The following is a 19,188-nucleotide window of genomic DNA, read 5'->3' on the forward strand; positions in this document are numbered from 1 at the left end:
TTTTACTCCAGATACTTTACTTCAAAAGTAACCAATATGAAAATGTAAAAATACTCCATTACAGGTAAAAGTCCTGCATGAAAAATCCTACTTCAGTAAAAGTACATAAGTATTATCAGCAAAGTCTACTTAAAGTATTGAAGTAATAGTACTGTGAGTACATTGAGTGTTTTATTAATTTTACATGTAAGCAAACATCTCCAGACATGAAAACTGAACACATTCAGGAGTTTGGAGTTGTATTAACTGGTCTTTAGCAGCCAGACTCCCTCTGCTGTCCATAAGAAGTGATGCAACATGAACTCTGATCCTTCAATACAAGTAGAAATATTTCTGTCAGTAAAACAGACAACCTGCATCAACTAGACTGTTTATGGTTTAGTAAAATCTATGATCTGATTTGATCTATAAGTCATATATCACTCCAACAAAATCATGCTGGACTAAATCAATTGTGGACATTTGTAAAGACGTGAGCAGTGAAAGGACAGAGCTGCAGTAATTCACATATAGAATATATGATTTCATTAAGGAGAAGTATGTGGAGATAATCACATGTTGTTGACAAAAGTTAGAAAATTATAATGTATAAAAAAACAATTATTCCAGATTCACCAAAACCAACCAAACCACAGATCCAAATAATCTGGTGCATTTATGTTCTGTGGGACTCAGAGCTGCAACAAATAACTATTGATTTGTTTAAACGCATCTTAAATTAAAAATGAACCTTTTATTCAAATTTACATTCTGAATTTTTCCACAGATACTTAAATAATGTTATCAAATGAAGTAATTTCATGATATTTTTTATTACGTTGCTGGATTTTCATAATTTCTACAACAGTGATTCATTTCTCTCTCAGCTATTTTATTGCTCCTTTATGTTGCTTTTGTTCTTTCATTAATTAACAGATTTAAACTGTGTATTTGTGTCTTAATCTGTGACAGACAGACGCTGCTATATATTATCATTTGATCTATAATCAAATGATAAAACATTGGAGCAGTTATTAGGTGTTTTCCTTCCAGCTATCAATATGTATAAAATTGTTTGTACATGGATTTTAAGTGTTTTAAGCCGTTACTTAATAATTTCTACATATGGACAGCTGACTTCTGTACATCATTGTTGTGGAGTGAGTGAGGACGTCCCTTTTGATGAATTAGATTCCTCTGTCTTTGCTGGGAGGAGCTGTGACGTGAGTGAGGGAAGCAAGGAGCCACGTTAGCCAAATGAAAAGCAGCCAGTATCCCTTTAAAATTGCTCCTCTTCCTGGAATGAATCAGCACTTGATAAGCCCTCCCTCCTCTTCCTCCTCTCAAACACAACAAGCTCCACGCTGTGCTCATATCTCCTTGTTCCCTCCCCTTCAGATCTACAGTTTGCAGATGGGTGTAACCAATATGTAATATAGTACAAGAGCTGTCAGTCCCCATCCACTGCAGAAACACATGTTGTTCAGATGAAAGCTCAAATTTGTGTCACTCTCTAAGGAAGTGAAACTCAGACAGTCATTGCCACTGAGAGCTGAAATGGAGCAGAAAGGAGATCAGCTGGATCGAGAAACCTTCTCTTGTTCGATCTGTCTGGATCTACTGAAGGATCCGGTGACTATTCCCTGTGGACACAGCTACTGCATGAACTGTATTAAAGGATACTGGGATGAAGATGATCAGAGGAAGATCTACAGCTGCCCTCAGTGCAGACAGACCTTCACACCGAGGCCTGTCCTGATGAAAAGCACAATGTTAGCAGCTTTAGTGGAGCAGCTGAAGAAGACTGGACTCCAAGCTGCTCCTGCTGATCACTGCTATGCTGGACCTGAAGATGTGGCCTGTGATGTCTGCACTGGGAGGAAGCTGAAAGCCTTCAAGTCCTGTCTGACTTGTCTGATCTCTTACTGTGAGAATCACCTCCAGCCTCACTACCATGTCGGTCAATTTAAAAAACACAAGCTGGTCAACCCTTCGGAGAAGCTTCAGGAGAACATCTGCTCTCGTCATGATGAGGTGATGAAGATATTCTGCCGTACTGATCAGCAGAGTATCTGTTATCTCTGCTCTTTGGATGAACATAAAGGCCACGACACAGTCTCAGCTGCAGCAGAAAGGACTGAGAGGCAGAGAGGGCTCGAGGTGAGTCGACAACAAATCCAGCAGAGAATCCAGGACAGAGAGAAAGATGTGAAGCTGCTTCAACAGGAGGTGAAGGCCGTCAGTCGCTCTGCTGATAAAGCAGTAGAGGACAGTGAGAAGATCTTCACTGAGCTGATCCGTCTCCTCCAGAAAAGAAGCTCTGATGTGAAGCAGCAGATCAGATCCCAGCAGGAAACTGAGGTGAGTCAAGTCAAAGAGCTTCAGGAGAAATTGGAGCAGGAGATCACTGAGCTGAAGAGGAAAGACGCTGAAATGAAGCAGCTCTCACACACAGAGGATCACACCCAGTTTCTACTCAACTACCCCTCACTGTCACAACTCAGTGAACCTACAGACTCATCCAGCATCAATATCCGTCCTCTGAGATACTTTGAGGATGTGACAGCAGCTGTGTCAGAGCTCAGAGATCAACTACAGGACATCCTGAGGGAGAAATGGACAAACATCTCACTGACAGGGACTGAAGTGGACGTTTTACTGCCAGAACCAGAACCCAAGACTAGAGCTGAGTTCTTAAAATATTCACATGAAATCACTCTGGATCCAAACACAGCAAACAAACATCTGTTATTGTCTGAGGGGAACAGAAAGGCAGAACGAATGAGTGAAGAACAGTCTTATTCTAGTCACCCAGACAGATTTACTTATTATACTCAGGTCCTGAGTAGAGAGAGTCTGACTGAACGTTGTTACTGGGAGGTGGAGTGGAGAGGGGATGGAGTTGATGTAGCAGTCGCATACAAGAATATCAGCAGAGCAGGAGACTTGGATGAATGTAGATTTGGATACAATGACAAATCTTGGTCTTTAGATTGTGACACTGATAGTTATTCATTTTGGTTTGACAATATGTCAACTCCCGTCTCAGGTCCTGGTTCCTCCAGAGTAGGAGTGTACCTGGATCACACAGCAGGTATTCTGTCCTTCTACAGCATCTCTGAAACCATGACTCTCCTCCACAGAGTCCAGACCACATTCACTCAGCCTCTCTATGCCGGACTTTGTCTTTATTATGATGGAGACACAGCTGAGTTGTGTAAACTCAAATAGACAGAAGTCATTTCAGACTTCATGTGTCAGATTCTGTTGTAATTCTTCATGTTTTTGTCTCCATTGTTTCTGAGAGCTCGTTGCTGTGGTGTTTCTGAGCTGCACAGAGATCAGCTGTCGATCAAACTGGGATTGTCAACACTTTTTTCTTTCCATTTGTTGTTCTGTTGATGTTTTCAGTTTCTTTAAATGTCACTTTTTCCTGTGTGTTTTTATCCATGGAGGCTATCACTGCTGATGATAATGTCTTTTACCTTCACTGATGTTTCTTCAGATGAAAATATAAACGTCTTTTCTAAATGTAAGCTGCCATTCTGTGTTAAACTAACTGATTGTGTGGATGAAGCAGTAGCGGGAGAGGTATTTAGATCCTTTACTAAAGTAAAAGTACCAACACAGCAATGTAAAGATACTCTATTACAAGTAAAAGTCCTGCATGAAAAATCCTACTTAAGCAAAGTACATAAGTATTAGCAGCAAAATGTACTCAAAGTATTAAATTAAAAGTACTCATCCTGCAATAACTGATATATTATTATATATGAGATCATTACATTATTAATACTGAAGCATCAGTGTTAGAGCAACATGTTACTGTTGTAGCTGCTGGAGGTGGAGCTAGTTTCAACTACTTTATATACAGTTAGCTAGTTTAGTCCAGTGGTTCCAAACCTAGGGGTCGGGCCCCTCCAAAGGGTCACAAGATAAATCTGAGGTGTCGTGAGATGATTAATGGGAGAGGAAAGAAGAAAAAACAAAGTTCTGATACACAAATCTGTTTTCAGCTTTTGGACTTTTGGTGAAATATTGGATCATTTGAACATTTACTGAAATGAAAGCATGTGAGAAGTTTAGAGGGAAAAATCACTATTTGGTGGAGCTGTTAACAACTCATAGACATGTGAAATGTGACCCCAACTACACACTGCTTTTTGTAAGACGTCAAAAGCCAAAAAGGTTGGAAACCACTGGTTTGATCTTTAACAATGTGTTGTATTTTAAAAGCTTGTTATATTATCCATTGAGTCAAATCTTCATCTGAAAAGTAACTAAAGCTGTCAAATAAATGTTGTGGAGTAGAAAGTACAATATTTCCCTCTGAAATGTAGTGGAGTGGAAGTATAAAGTAGCATCACATGGAAATACCTAAGTAAAGTATAAGTACCTCTAATTTGTACTTAGGTACAGTATTTGAGTAAATGTACTTAGTTACTTTCCACCACTGTTTCACATATCATATCCACCTCTTTCAGACCATTTCTCTTTTCCTGAAAGAGTTTCCCAGATGTGGGACATGTGCTCCTACAGGTAAACACGACAAGGACATAAAACAATCCTTCTTCTTTTTAAATATTAGTTGCAGTTTGAACAGAACACCATGGTCTCTGTCTTGATAATAAATTACTGTAAATTATGTCTTGAAAGTGAAGCTCCAACCCTGTTAGACTTGTCTAAATGTTTAATCAGCTCATTAATTTGTATATAAGAGTTTAGCTGATCTGACGATGTCTGTTGGTAAGTGCTCACAATCTTAAATACTCTGAGAATGTAGTGGAGTGTAAATTTAAACTTGATCTGCATGTGGTTGAAATTTGTTGTATCTCAATATTTTTGTCGCCAATGAACTTCCATAATCTTGCATCTCCTGAAATATTGCATGAAATGTAAATGAATCCACTTGGAAAAAAATGACAAGAAAACAGAAATAAATGTCACAATAATTATTTATTAAGCATACACATTATAATATAAATATAAAATATGCTATTTTTGTTTTTAAAATTGGTGAGACATCATTATATCTGTGTTGAGACAGACAACCATACAAACAGGTTTTAATATTCTACCAAAATCTGCTGAAACTTCTATGCAGCTGTAACAAACTTGCCATGATGGTGCCGTCCTAAAATCAGAGCCTGTATTCATGGAGCATATCAGAGAAGTGTAACTGATCTAGGATCAGGTCTTTGTAAATGTCACCATAAATGAGGAGGCAGACTGGTCTTAGATCAGCCCTCCTAGTCTAAGATGCTTTATGCAGTGGGCCCACGTACAGAGAGAGCACAATAACCTACCAGATATTTCTTTATATATATATTTCTTACTGTAGTCCAACAATGGCAATTAGCAGCATGATAATGCACCACTCATTTTTTCTAGTTCCAAGAAACTGCAAAATAAGTTAGGAAGTAAAGAAATCAAATAAACATCAAACATACTGATGATCGTTGTCACTGTACTAAGAGAGAAACTCATCCACAGTGAAACAATCAAAGATAATCAAACAATCAAATCAGATCAGAGTGATGACATTTGACGATCAGGATCAGGTTCAATTCAGTTTCCCTTCAGTCAACAACAGCAAGTAGATAATCATTACATTTTTACCAAAGTGAAAACTAATGACATCAAGTTCGTTGTGCGTTTCATTGACACATCAATGAGAATTCATTCTCAAACCTTGAATTACAGTTTCCGTTGACTGAATCTAAAGTGAATTGATCCCCGAACCTATCAATGACAATAAATAACAAATAGTTTTAACAATTTTTCTCTTTTTTTTCTGTGTTTTTTGTTTCTTTTTTTAAGTTTGGTTGACATGCTGAATCCTTGTGTTTGCAGGTTTGTGGTCAATCAAAAGGAAAAGTATTGAGCGAACCACTCCTGGCGCTGGGCGTCCGGGGAGTCGATGGTAGAGTCCTTTGTTTCAGGAGGGCTTCAGGACACCAGCACAAAACCACCACAACAAAAACACAATTACAGACAAAAAAAAAGACAAATCAGGGAAGAAAAAAGATGTTATTTCAGCATAATTAGTCTTGTACCTTCCTAAAAGGTAGGGGCAGTGTCTGGATATCATTTTTCATCAGTATTTTTGCCTTAAAACTTAGTAAAGAAACAATATTTGTACCATTTCAACCACAGTCTATTTTTATGCCATCACTGCATACGTTCTGCATACCAGACCTGCTCTCTTTATGTGCTACGTGTCATTTTTCTTACTAAACCGACGTGAATCAAACAAAGAACTGAAAAAAGATGCTAATCTATGTTTGGACTTCATTTTGGTCTGACACATAGTGCAGCAGAACAAGCATCAGTAAGCTTGTTTTAAAGCTGTAATATGCTTTTCTGTCCACAGGGTGGCAGCAAAGCCATTGTAAAGACTAGTGAGTGCTGCGTCTCAGTTCAATGCTACATACCCATAATTAACTGTATGCACTAGTTGTCATAATATATTGTTTTACCGTTAGTATAAAAATAAATTAACTTGACATTGTCATATCTTTATATTATCTTTTTATTATTGTGTTGTCAATGAGCACAGTTTTATTTTATTTTCCTGCTGTTTGTATTTATGTGTAGGAAGACATCTGCAGGATAAACCAGCATGTTTTACCATTTTGCACTGACAGGGAATTATGCAATACACACACAGATTCATGTCAGTCAAACCACAACTTGCCAAACCACTGCTAATTAAACTTTACAAAGAGAAAGTAAAATGTTCTTCCAAAATATGTAAAGGTTAAGGCTGGTGAGATTCGACATTTCACTTATTGACCACAAATCCCACGAAAAGACCACAACCAACAATACATTAATCCTATTGTATTAGTACAATATAACTTAGTATTGTCTGATACTAGAGCTTCAACTAGCGAGTATATCTATTATCTATTAATCTGCTGATTATTTTCTTGTTAAATTGATTACTCATTTTGTGTATAAAATGTCAAAAAAAGTGAAAATTGCCTGTTATAATCTCACGTTTTGTTTTTTGTCTAATCAACAGTCAAAAATTATCCAGAATATATGTTCCATTTACCATCATGTACTCTATAATACATAAAAAGCTTCAAATTCTCACATTTGAGAAGCTGCAACCATCAACTGTTTCGCAATTTTCCTTAAAAAATTACTAAAATGATTATTACATTATGAAAATAATTGCAGGTTAATTTCTGCATATCGACTCATTGTTGCAGATCTACGTGATTCTGCTTCTTAGAGCCGATTCCACAAGCTTCAGTTGTAAAAACTCACCGAGTGTGTTTTAATCGGCCCCAAATAAATACACTATTTACTTCTGTTTGAGTAAAGTTTGCTAGAAACTGCAGGGCCCAGCTGTTTTAGGAAATCACTGAGCTCTTAAAAAAACAAAAACTTTATATTTGTGAGCTTTTTAAAAAGATGTATGACTTCATTGGGGACTAATGGACTTGGGACTGCGTTTGACAAACAGGGAAGTCAGTAAGTATTGAGAGTCTCTGAGTAGAACATTAACACTTACAACCTGTCTAGAATTTGATCTCCCCCTTAAACTTCATCTGAAGCTCCACTTACTAGCTTTGTTCTGAGCTGTTAACCTCACCTCACAGTCTGAAGCACCACTGCCTTTTATTAAATTCAATTTGGGACAATTTATTCATATCTCGCACTTCACTAGCTGCACTTTTACTCTCCTGTTTAATCTGTTTTATTTTACCTTCTTTTATCTCCCATCTCACTTTACTCCTTTTAAAACCTATTTTTATGTGTGTGTTTTATGGCCTTTTTAAATTGCATTGTGTTTCATTTCTTAATGCTGTTTCTGTTTTATGTAAAGCAGCCTCGCCTTGTAGTTTCAATGGACAAGACGTGGTTGAAAGCTCAGGAAAAAGACTGGACCTGTTAGTCAAACTACTGTTTTCAAGAGTGAGCTTGGATTTGAACGTGGGACACTTGTTTGGATGTATAAAAATTGTGTTGTAATTCATTTCTAAGTGTTTTTCTCACATTATAACATTTAGATGATAATATTTCTGAGCCTATAACAGTGTTTTAGCATGACAGATGGGTGATACGGTGTTTGTATCCAATCTCACGCTCTCCTATAACCCTCATCAGCTACTGAAATATATATTTTACGGGAAAATGTCAATCATCTGAATCATCTGTGGGGTGTGACTGACCAGACAGCTGCAGTAGTTACTTCCTGACTCATGTCCTTGGGGGAAGAGCGAGTTGTTCCCCCTAAGTTTTAACTAATTAGGTTGAGTTTGTGCATCTATCAAAACAAACACCTACTGGAGGTATTTCTGCTTTCTTAATTGGCTACTTCTTAAACAAACAATTCCATAACCCCAGGGTGATATTTAAATTTAGGGGGAGGGAGGTTAATTTTTCAGTTGTTTTGCTTGAAGAAGTCAAGCTTCCCTTATATTTGTTCAGCCTGATAAATCATGTTTATACTGTACATGGTCGTAACTCAGACTCAAAGTATTTTTAGTCTATAAAATATTATTTTTTTGGTATTTATGTGCAGAAGTAGCAGATTTGGATTCCTCTCTGTCCACAAGAAGGAAATTTAAAAGAGAGGAAGGGAATGAAAGGAGGTTGTCAGAGGATGAGATGATGAATCTGAGGTGAGATGAAGAAGCTAAAAGGTGAGAGATGAGGAAAGAAGGAAATAATTCTTCCATCATGATGTGACATCTCCTCACTCTTTGCATCAACAGAGATCTTGGAGTTTTGTGAGGGAGAGATGAACAGTCTCATTCAAAAGCTCCATTACAGGACCAGTACAGAACCTTTTTTCTTTCATTGTTCTGGTCATCTGACCAGTTTAGCCATCAAATCACAGATGCCAAAAGAATTTCTAGTAGATCATCAACTCTGGTGCTCCATGATAACATTAGACAGATTAAATTGTGTTGAATGATTCCAGCAAATTTGCATCGTCATGAGTAAAAAACTAAATAAAAGTAGTTGATGCTGGTGCTAAACTTCACCTTCTTCAATCCTTTACATAAGACCTGTATCAGCATCTCATGTACAATGAGAATGTAGCATTAGTCACTAAAAGTTCTAATTTTCAGACTTTTAATGGCCTGCTATCATTTGAAGTTTCTCTATAAGTTTTCATACCAAAACAATACTTTTTTTGATTCCTCTCTTTTAGGAATATAGATTTTTTTTCCTTTTTATATTTAAGAAAAGAAGTCAAATTCTCACAGGCATCAATCTTAAGTTTGTACCCAAAATGATTTTACTCTAAAATATAAAATACACAATATATAAAATATTATATCTAAAATCTTGTCCTCACAAGAAAAAACAACAGTATAGGTTGAAAATTCAGGTCGGCAAAAACGACTTATGGTTACGTTTAAGCCATCTAGCGGCCGTTGTAATTATGACCTGGGGAAATGACGCAGTTCAGGTGACGTCAATGTACGGTGACTTCGTTATCAGGAGGAGGCGGGTAGGAGGGATGGATGGGTAGTTATCAAGATAGCAAAAAAGCAAAAATTCCAAACAAGTGTCTTTCCCTCCGAAAGACGCCGCAGCTCAGGTGTCCAAACCGTGATCTTTCCCCGACTTTAACCAAGTGGTTTTTATGCCTAAACTTAACCCCCCATCTGTCCTCTAGAGGACGCTAAAAACTCTCATATAGCTCATTTTGGGAGTCATTGGAAATATACATGTTCTGTCGTTTCGGTATGAGTACGTGTTGCTCATGATAGTGATTTACAGTCATTTAAATATCTAACGGCATCTTGATTTGTTTTTCATGTCTCTCATAAGAACATTTTGTTGACTCCTTGTTCTTGGGATCCATTTGTCTACATTCGTTGCTTGTGTTGTGATATTTCTTCATGTCAGTGAACTCTTGTCCCCAATTTGTTGAATGGTTGATGGTCTGTGAAAACTCCACTGACAATGATGGGAATAAGATCAGGACTCTATTGTTCTGTTCCTGACGAAGTCTGATATGTTTTAAACCTAAACCTGATCTTTCTAACAGAGTGTTAAACAGAAGTCTGACCAGATATTCAACGGCAGCTTTCTGATACTTGATGGTTTTTGATGCACCGTGCAACAAACACATTTCAGTCGGTTCTCAAGAAGTATGGAGATCCTACATCCAGCCCTGCAGGTCATTCAACATAGTGGATACTAAAGTGTTGACACGAAGCACCAGAACAAACCATCTATAGGTGATATTTTAGCACCAACGTCAACGATCAGAGTACATTCCTTTAAAGGTTGATCTTAATAGTTTGTATAAATGTTCTGATTTAATTCACAGGAAACAAAAAAAGGTTTGTCTAGACATTGCAAACAGAAAGGTGTATAAAACTAGTGTTTTCTTACCATAATATAGTGACCATGTCCATACAAATCTCAATATTTATGCACAATGTTTAAATTGTACATTAAAACGAGTCTTTACTAGTTCCCATCATGAGCTCTGTTCAACACCATGACAAGATGTTTTTGAAGCTATTTTTCCTGTTTCATACATTCATCTTTTCTGTCTGCATGATCAATCATATTGTCATCAGTCCTCATGTTCACCAGTTTCATCAGTGTTTAAACATGTCAAAAAGGTGCAAGTCAAAGATTAACAGTCTAATAATGATTTTATTGGGTTCCTCACTATTAAGTATATTATTCAGTTTGGCTTGAAGGTTTGTTTTCTAAGGAAAGTCTCTCTTCAAGGGTTAAATATGTGCATATTTATAAGACCCAAAGATTTAAAAAAGGGGTCAAATGTACAATTTTGTTGATCAGAAGAATCAGCGCTTGTCAAGAACAAAGAGTGTGCCGGGAGAGCAGAGACAAATCGTTTAAAGGAGTCTGGAAACATTTCAAAGCACATCTATAATATCTGACCTCATACTGTCAGTGCTCAGCTCTGTTGTGTGTGTTTGTGTACTGCTGGTGCTCCTTGAGGTGTGTTTTTGATTCGGCAGAAAGTCACAATCACCTCAAAGACAACCTGTGTGTGTGCATTTTGTAACAGCAAGTGGTGGGTCCCATGATAATAGAGGGTTACCCCAAGCTTTTACATAGCAGCCCCCCCCCCCCTCCCCCTCCATCTCATTCTTTACATGAACAGCAGCAGAGCATGCAGGAAGATGGATAAAAAAATAACATGCTCACACACACCCGCACACTCACACATGCTATAAACCTGAATATGAGTGCTTTTAAAACACATTTCTTGGCATGCAAACACACACATCGCATGTATCCATGTGATAGGCATGTTACATAATTTATCATCATATCTGTTCACGCCACAGTGAGCAATCACAGCCATGATCGAGAAACAAGAGAAGCATTTTATTGGACCATAGAGTAAGTAGTAAACAGCACCACACACAGAGGAGACAGTCCATGATAGCAAAAGACAATATCTACTTCATTAGAAATTCACGACACAACAGTTTACAGTATTTACTTTGTACAAAAATAGTCAATCCCATTTCAAGTTGAGGAAAAAAAAGTGCAGCTTGTGCAAACATGCTGAGATTTAGATGAAGATGAGAACGGAAGAAACAGAATCACCAAAATGACGAACACTACACAACCACGACAGATATTAACACAACGAGTCGTATAACTTCCTGAACAGAAGATAACCTTTAAATCCATGAGAACAGAAAAGACGGACAGCTGTCGACATGCACACTGTTCACATGTTCAGACTGACGGACACACAGTCGTGGTAAGGAAAAAAAAAAAATTAAAAATTAAAAATTAAAAAAAAAAACATGCCTCTTTTGCATTCCAAGGCCATTCTTTGAAGCTTCAGTCGCATATGGGACTCGTCTGTTAATGTTCTGGTTATAATGTTAATTTCTAGGTATTTATCACTTTAATTAAAAGACCTGTGATGCCGCTGATGTCTCGGAGTTCAAGTGTGCTGCAGTAACAGTTTAGCGACTGTATGACCGACCTGTCAAGCTTTGGATTTCTCCACATTTCAGTGTGTTTGGGACTTTAGTAAGATCAATACTCTACATTTAAAGAGTAGTGAACGGTGGTTTCTTCTTTTTGCCTCACTCCACAATGAAGTTAAAAACCTAGCGTCACTCCCAAAGGAATTTCATACTCTGTATTTTTGTGGGATTATGTTAAAGCCTTATCCACAAGCAGCTCAGTTTATACTGCTACTACCTCAGCTAGACACTGGTTAGTCTTCATCCTGAAAGCCTTTATTCTTTAAAATGGAAACAGACAATTATTTCATTCTGACAGAACAGTCGGATACAGTCTTCCTGATCACATTTATAACACCAGGACTAACTAGCTCTATACTGCAGTGTAAGAACAATGCTGCTCCTTTATTTCAACCAACATATGGGGCTAATGTTAGCTTAATTAGCCAGTTAGCTCAAGCTGATCAACTTTGCTTTTAACAGTTGAGATTTTAGCAAACAGAATCAACAGCAGGAAATAAGAAGCTAGCTTAATTTTGAGTGCTAAATTTTCCAATATTATCCTAGTAAACTGCATTTGTACTGTGCGAGAACGGAAAGCTTGACAGGCGTAACAACGGTGGGATTAGCGAACGGTCAATTACAACACATTAGAGCGTCTTATTTTACACTCTGCAGCTCGTGATGATGATGATTTCATGCTCCTTATGGTTTATGAAAGGGCGAGACTTGGCTTTGTTTTTTTTTTATTTCTATTTTGAGGCTTTTGTGAAAGAACACACCGCCTAAAATATAGCTTTTACATTCAAGGTTTGACTCAAATATGAGTCGAATAAGTAAAAGTGCTTTAAACCTCTTTAACCCGCAGGATTTTCCAATTAATCAGAGGTCTGTGATTGGATGACTGATGCGTGGATTGACCAGCTGCTGCCCGTTGGGGCTGAAAAGGTCTCACCTCATGAATTTCTTGGGTTCGGTGGGAGGGGTCGGCGGGGGAAGAGGTTTGTTGGAGTTGAGCTCAAGGTGGTGGAGGGGGGAGTTGGGGATGGGCTCTAGGCGGCTGGGCTGGGCTGGGGGTGGGGGCGGCTGTGGGGGATGCCCACTTCCTGTACCCGCCACGCCCATGCCTGCTGCCTCCAGAGCCCTGAGATTGGGAGAGCTGCTGAATCTGCTGGCTGCTGTTTTCTCATTCTTTCTCTTTTGCTATACAGAAAAAAAAAGAGGGAAAAGGAGGGGCACGGGGGTCAAAAAAGGAGAAAAAAGGGAAGTTTAAAACAAAATAATAACAAAAGATAAGAAGGAATGGAGGAAAAAAAGGATGGAGTACAGGGAGAGCTCTAAAGGTTTTAACAGTCCAGCCGGTGAGAGACAGAAAAAGATCAGCGTGCTAACTGGATCATCATGGACTCATCATATCTGAAGACTGGCATCACTCAGTCACTCTGAGCAGCATGGAAGTTCAGATGAGAAGAGATGTGTCAAAGCAGGAAACATCTCACACTAACAAATGGCTTGGAAAGCAAAGGAAAGCTGGAGAAAAAAAGTCAGGAAGAACAAATCGAACAGGGTGGAAGAATCACTCGATATTTACGAATAAAACAAACAAACAAAAAAAACCACACAGTACACGGTGAAACACATCACATACACAGATACTGTATGTGGAAAAATACATATAACAGCAACAACAAAAATACTGGAAGTTATAGAACCCGATGAACAGGTATATATTGACCATGCAGCGGGGACCAGACATACTGTGAGAGATGAAATATCATGTTATCCAGGTGCACTCGCAGCTTTAAAGGCCCTGAAATCTTATTGTGAGTGATGAAGAGTTGCAACTGTTTTGTTTTTTTTTTTCTCTTGAGGGATTTTCCTGTATTTTTTGTTTTTTCTATCCTCTTATCACTGGTTTGAAGTGGGTGGAACTCAGCTGGCAAAAACACGATGTCACTTCCTTCCCTGCACCAATCTGGATTTAATAATAATTGAATCCAGATCTGATGACTGTCAATCATGTCTCACCAAACTACATCCAAGTCCTGATAAATTAGATTAGCTGAGTTTTATTAAATAATAACTTATGAGATTTTTTTGCTGAATTTAAACTTTGATTATTCCTTATTTCATCATAAATATGTAATATTCGGTTGTAGAGAAATACCTCACTATAATTCAGATTTTCAGGGGCTTTAAAGCATATAAAATTACATATTTTTGGAATTAAACTTTCCGATTTGGTTGACTTACAAAAAAGCAGTAGTGCCCTTTTGCTTTTGAGATGAAATGTCATAATTTCAGTGACCCACAGCACTCTATGGGATACTGTAACTCTCTAATTAAATATAAATTCATGGATTAAAGTTGATTTTACAGTATGCGGTCAATGGATTTGGTCCCTGTAATGCATCGATGTTGCCTTCACTTGTAGGTCCTTTTCATGAAAGTTGAAGCTCATTTCACTTCTACAAACATTATAACAGCAGTTAAAGTAACTTATGATTATAATTTGGAGGTGCACTGAGTTTTTTGAACTGTTTTAATTGTTTAATTGCTATAAACAAGTGAGACCTTGGTGGGTACAGCTGCAGCCTCCATCTCCTACAGTACCAGTGGCGCTATTATTTTTCAAAAAACAAAAAACACTTTTCACTGTCCTTGACGTCCTTTTTACAGAAGAGAATAAACTTGTTAAAATAGATTTTTCCATCGACCTTTTACTTTATTACTGTCTTTTTCTGTAAAACAACTTCCTTCTGTCTCGTTGAGGCATTAAAGAGTGCAGCAGACTTCCTGCTCAGTTCAACCTTGAAAAGTAAAAAGCTGACAGTCTCCTCAGAAATGGTCTCATTTGTTAACAGCAATTAAAGTAATATTTGAAAATGACTGTGGTTATGATTTATGGCTGTTACAATTCAACAGTACCTTTTTTTAAAACTCTGAACTTCAGTACTGATTGTTCCTCCGATAGATATGAAATGAGATGGAGTGGATATCATCTTTGCTTTGTTAGAGGACCCCTGTGTGTGGTGGATATCAGGATATCAGGTCCTACCTTTATAAGCGGGTTGATAACTCCTACATTAGGACTGGCGTTGAACACTTTGTTGAAGTTGGTCTCTCTGTTGACCAGTTCCAGCTGGTAGAACTTCTTATCGTCCTGGTGGAAAAAAAAACAATTAACTGACAGACAGTCGGGCTGTGAAAAGACTCAATATTACACATTTAATGAGTTTTAGAACTATTTTAGAGGCTCGTACTTGACACCGCACTTTCAAGCTGTCATTGAATACTGCTTCAAAACATTAATTCTAACCATTTTACCCGTCATATACCTCTTAAATTATTCTTTCTATACAGATTCTGGACTAGTGAATCACCTTTTTAGCCCTCTGGTGTCAACTTTTTACCTCATAATGGCTGCAGACGGTGGATCTCAGACACAGACTCATGACTCAGAAACCTCAATGGCAAACTCACTACACCATGGAAAATATAAGCTGATTTATAAAGTCACCTTCATGTGATTAGTGTAGTGGAACTGCTGTAGCCTTGTGTTATTGTCAGCTGTGTCCCTGACAAACCCAATGAAAATCACTGCGTTAATGAGGTGAGGCACATTGGATCTCAACCTGTCTGAAAGACAGAGAGTACGCCATACCTTGTCCAACGGAACAAGCCTTTAAATAAGGCTTTTAATGATATGTAATTACAAACTTGAAATTCTATAGTCTTTCTCCATTTTATTGATCCATACACAGTTGCAGATAGCACACAGAAGCCCTGAAAGGCAAATAACAATAAATGTCATCTATATCTAAGTATCCTTTGGACAAGTAAATAGCATAGTTTGAGATGTTACTGGTTGTTGGACTGATTGCATCCTTGATCTCTAATTAATTGAGTGATTTAAAATTGGTTGGTCATTACATTTTCTCCTGTTGCCTTTATGAAACACCCTGAACAAATGCGGTGTGCCTCAAGGCTGTATCCTGGGTCCTGTCTTATTCTCAATAGCATCTCTTCCTCTGGTTGCATCATTAATGAAGTATCTCAATCTACTGTATTATTCTAACACCTGGAAACATCAAATATTCCCAAACATCTTAGAGACTTTGAGTGAATAAATGGATGACACTAAAATTTGTATGTCACAAGAATACTATCAGATTCTTAAACATTTTAAACTATTGAACTCGGTCAATTCTCTGAAGTTATTCCAAGTCTGTCTGTAAAGGTTAAAGGAATAGTTTGACATATTAGGAAATGTGCTTTCTTGCTGGAGGTTAGATGTGAAGATCAATACCACTCTCATGTCTGTTTGTTAAGTACAGAGCTACAGCCAGGAGGTGATTAGCTTAGCCTAGCTTAGCATAAAGCAGGAGGAAACAGCTAGCCTGGATGGAGATGTAAAAACATGTTGTGGTTGTTTCTCCTGCTCACTTTTTCAAAACGTAAAACTATTGCACAGTCGACTTTAATGTCTGCACCTGATTATAGAGATGTTCTGTACTGTCCTGCTGCGCCATCATCACTTCAGCGGCTAAACTCTGTTCATCATTACGCTTTATCACTAATGACAAATTTCACCCTTCTCATTGTTCTCTGTATCACAAGGTTGGATGGACTTCCTTACAGACAAGAATAAATAACCATCTCATGTTGTTCATCTACAAAGCTTCCACACTACCTCACATCTCTTCAATTTTAATCTCGTATCTACAGCACACAATCCAATAACTACTTAACCTTAGATACACCTTATGTACACACTGATGATGGCAGAACAGGTTTCAGAACTGCAAACTCCCCTCAAACTAGAGTATTTCATACCTATTGGATATTTTAAAGCTTTATATCTGATGTTTTTTATGACTCTTGCAACTGTTTTTATTTATTCATTGTTGATTGTGCCTGTCCGGCCTCACAGTAGTTGTATTGTTTCTGTTTGCTGGTTTTGTATTTGTCTGAATATGAATGTTTTTTTGTTATCAGGTCTCTCTTGACAAAGAATCTCAATCACAATGACAGTACCTGATATCATAAAGATTAAATTAAATTCTTCAATACTCTTTTTATCATTTCAAACAGATTATGACATAAGGCCATTTATCTCTTTCGTGGATCTCGAGAAGATGCTTTAGTTTCGTTGCATCGATCATTCCAATGAATAGACAAACATGAAAATCTGTTTGACTTGGGAAACTCTAACTGAACAACTATTTGGCAGGATACAAACGTGACAAAAGGTTGTATCTTCCCAATCTGGTTACTACATCTGAGAGTAGTTTCTTTTACACTTCCTATAGTTTAGCATTACTTACCACCAGTTTCTTGACTAGAGATTCTCTCTCAGAGACCATGTCCTTCAGCTCAGCGATGATCTGCAGATCTTCAGGACGACTCTCCCTGTTCCTGAACTTCTCTTCTGTTCCTTCCAGCCTGTGTGATGAGAGACAAAAAAAAACAACCCATAAATATTCTGCTTTTTCAACTGTACAAGAGATCCGCTGACCACCATTCAGGCTTAGACATATAAATGTGATAGTCAAGCACTCAAAACTTCTTCCTGAGGAAAAAAAGTTGTTGAACTTTGAAACATGATCCAACCAGGTCGTTTGTACAGTTTCATCACTGTCAAATATACAACATCAAACACCAATTAAACATCAAAAAAGAGCAGGAGTTGAGCCAAGTACAGTAAACTCATTGGATCAGTTTTGATGGACAAATACATGAGTTAAGAGAATTAAACGCGAGTATCACAAGGAGTAAAAAGATGAGTGATTCATAGGCTTTCCGTTTTCATTAGCTTTTGATCAATAAAACAGTAATTGTCCTCCGGTCTCCTCCTCTCCACTTCTCATCACAAAAACCATTAACAAGTTTGTACGTTCAAATCAAAAACAGAGCGGCCCAGTTCCTCCGGAGGTTGTTTCGGCTCTGTGAGTTATGAGAACTTTCACAACGTTATAATGAATTTTTGTTATTTTCCTACTGGCCTTTAGAGAAATCACCACTTGTGTAAAAACCTTGGATTCATTTTACATCCTGTGACATTTTACCTCATGCAACACGTGAAACATTCAGGAGCAGAATGACTTTAGCTGAGTGAAATATTCTTCAGAGCAAAACAACCAATCGTTCAGTAATGACACTGTTGGCTGGAAAATGACTCATTTTCAAACAAAAAAGCCCTTAAAAGCCTCCATTCTGTGACAGTAGCACAACTATTGCACTACTGCACAAGTTTTTTTAGGGCCTGAGCCTTAAAGGGGTGAAAACCCTCTTGTATCCGTTCTGTTTCTTTCTTTCTTTCTTCTTTCTTTATTAATCCGCCACTTAAACCCTAAATTTGACCCCCTAAACATGTTCAAAAACTCACCACATCAGGTCTGGTGAAAAATTTGATAAAATGTAAAAATTAACCCCTAAAGTGCCAAAATGTGCTCTCTAGCACCACCTATGTAACAAAAATGGTCGTCACAGCCTGTAGGAATGTCGTAGAGAGATCAAACCAAAACTCAATTTTTGTCTCATCAAGACCTATGAACAATATGCTGACACCCCTGACCTAAATCCAACAGGAAGTTCGCAATCAGCCTTTCAAAATGAGACTTTGCCCCAATTTTGGACCCCGAACAAACACTATCTCTATCATTTTTAAAAAGCAAAATGATCTGATCCCGACGGGCCAGAGTGCGAGGTCCCCAGCTTTAATTTATTTTAAGAAATTGTTGTATTCACTCCTCTGTCTTAAGAATTACAACATGAGAGTTCAAATCAAACAACAACAGGCAAAAATGTCCTCTGTAACAATGTTTCCATAAAACACAAAATACTGTACAATTAAACATGAAACAGGCTGTACAGACAAGGCTTTCTCAGGAAATCTAAGTGGTTCTTTTGGTCAAACAATTCTCTGCATGTTCAGCTGTGAGCCTGTTTGTAGTTTAATCAATACCTTACGGGACAGTGAGCTAAACAGCCTTTCACTTCTCACACTGCCGCAGCGCAAGGCGGCACTGAGAGGTTTCTTTGTGACTTTTATGCCACAGTGTGAAATCACACTTTTGTTAAAGTACCAGAGCAGCTTGTCGTCATGATAAACGGAGGTTTCTCCGAGGAATGTCTGCTGCTGGACGGCAGCAGCTGCTGGAGCTCTGCTCAGTCATACTGATACATGCTGATCTGCAGTTTCATCAGATATACTGTCTGCTGCTGTGAGCTTCTGATAGCTGATTTGTTATGTACCTCATGC

General features: G+C 37.9%; 2 protein-coding genes across 4 annotated transcripts in view; one reads left to right on the forward strand and one right to left on the reverse strand.

Moving 5' to 3' along the window:
- The first annotated feature begins 1,331 nt into the window (after positions 1-1,331).
- On the forward strand, positions 1,332-3,248 carry LOC122999452 (tripartite motif-containing protein 16-like). The gene has a single exon (XM_044376391.1). The coding sequence runs from the start codon at positions 1,537-1,539 to the stop codon at positions 3,208-3,210; it is 1,674 nt and encodes a 557-aa protein (XP_044232326.1). The 5' UTR covers positions 1,332-1,536; the 3' UTR covers positions 3,211-3,248.
- Positions 3,249-4,939: 1,691 nt separating this feature from the next.
- fam184ab (family with sequence similarity 184 member Ab) overlaps positions 4,940-19,188 on the reverse strand; it is a 148,478-nt gene continuing 134,229 nt past the window's right edge. The window contains exons 19-22 of one of the 3 annotated variants that reach the window (XM_044376348.1): positions 17,252-17,369; positions 14,983-15,087; positions 12,880-13,127; positions 4,940-5,926 (exon numbers count right to left, since the gene is read on the reverse strand). In XM_044376348.1, coding sequence (XP_044232283.1) covers positions 5,845-5,926; positions 12,880-13,127; positions 14,983-15,087; positions 17,252-17,369 — 553 coding nt within the window. In that variant the 3' untranslated portion in view covers positions 4,940-5,844. Of the gene's footprint in view, positions 5,927-12,042; positions 13,128-14,982; positions 15,088-17,251; positions 17,370-19,188 lie in introns of those variants that run through there. The other 2 variants (XM_044376351.1, XM_044376349.1) reach the window with 2 other exon arrangements.

The sequence above is a fragment of the Thunnus albacares genome, chromosome 16 (genome assembly GCF_914725855.1).
Source record: "Thunnus albacares chromosome 16, fThuAlb1.1, whole genome shotgun sequence".
NCBI classification, from domain to species: Eukaryota; Metazoa; Chordata; class Actinopteri; order Scombriformes; family Scombridae; genus Thunnus; species Thunnus albacares.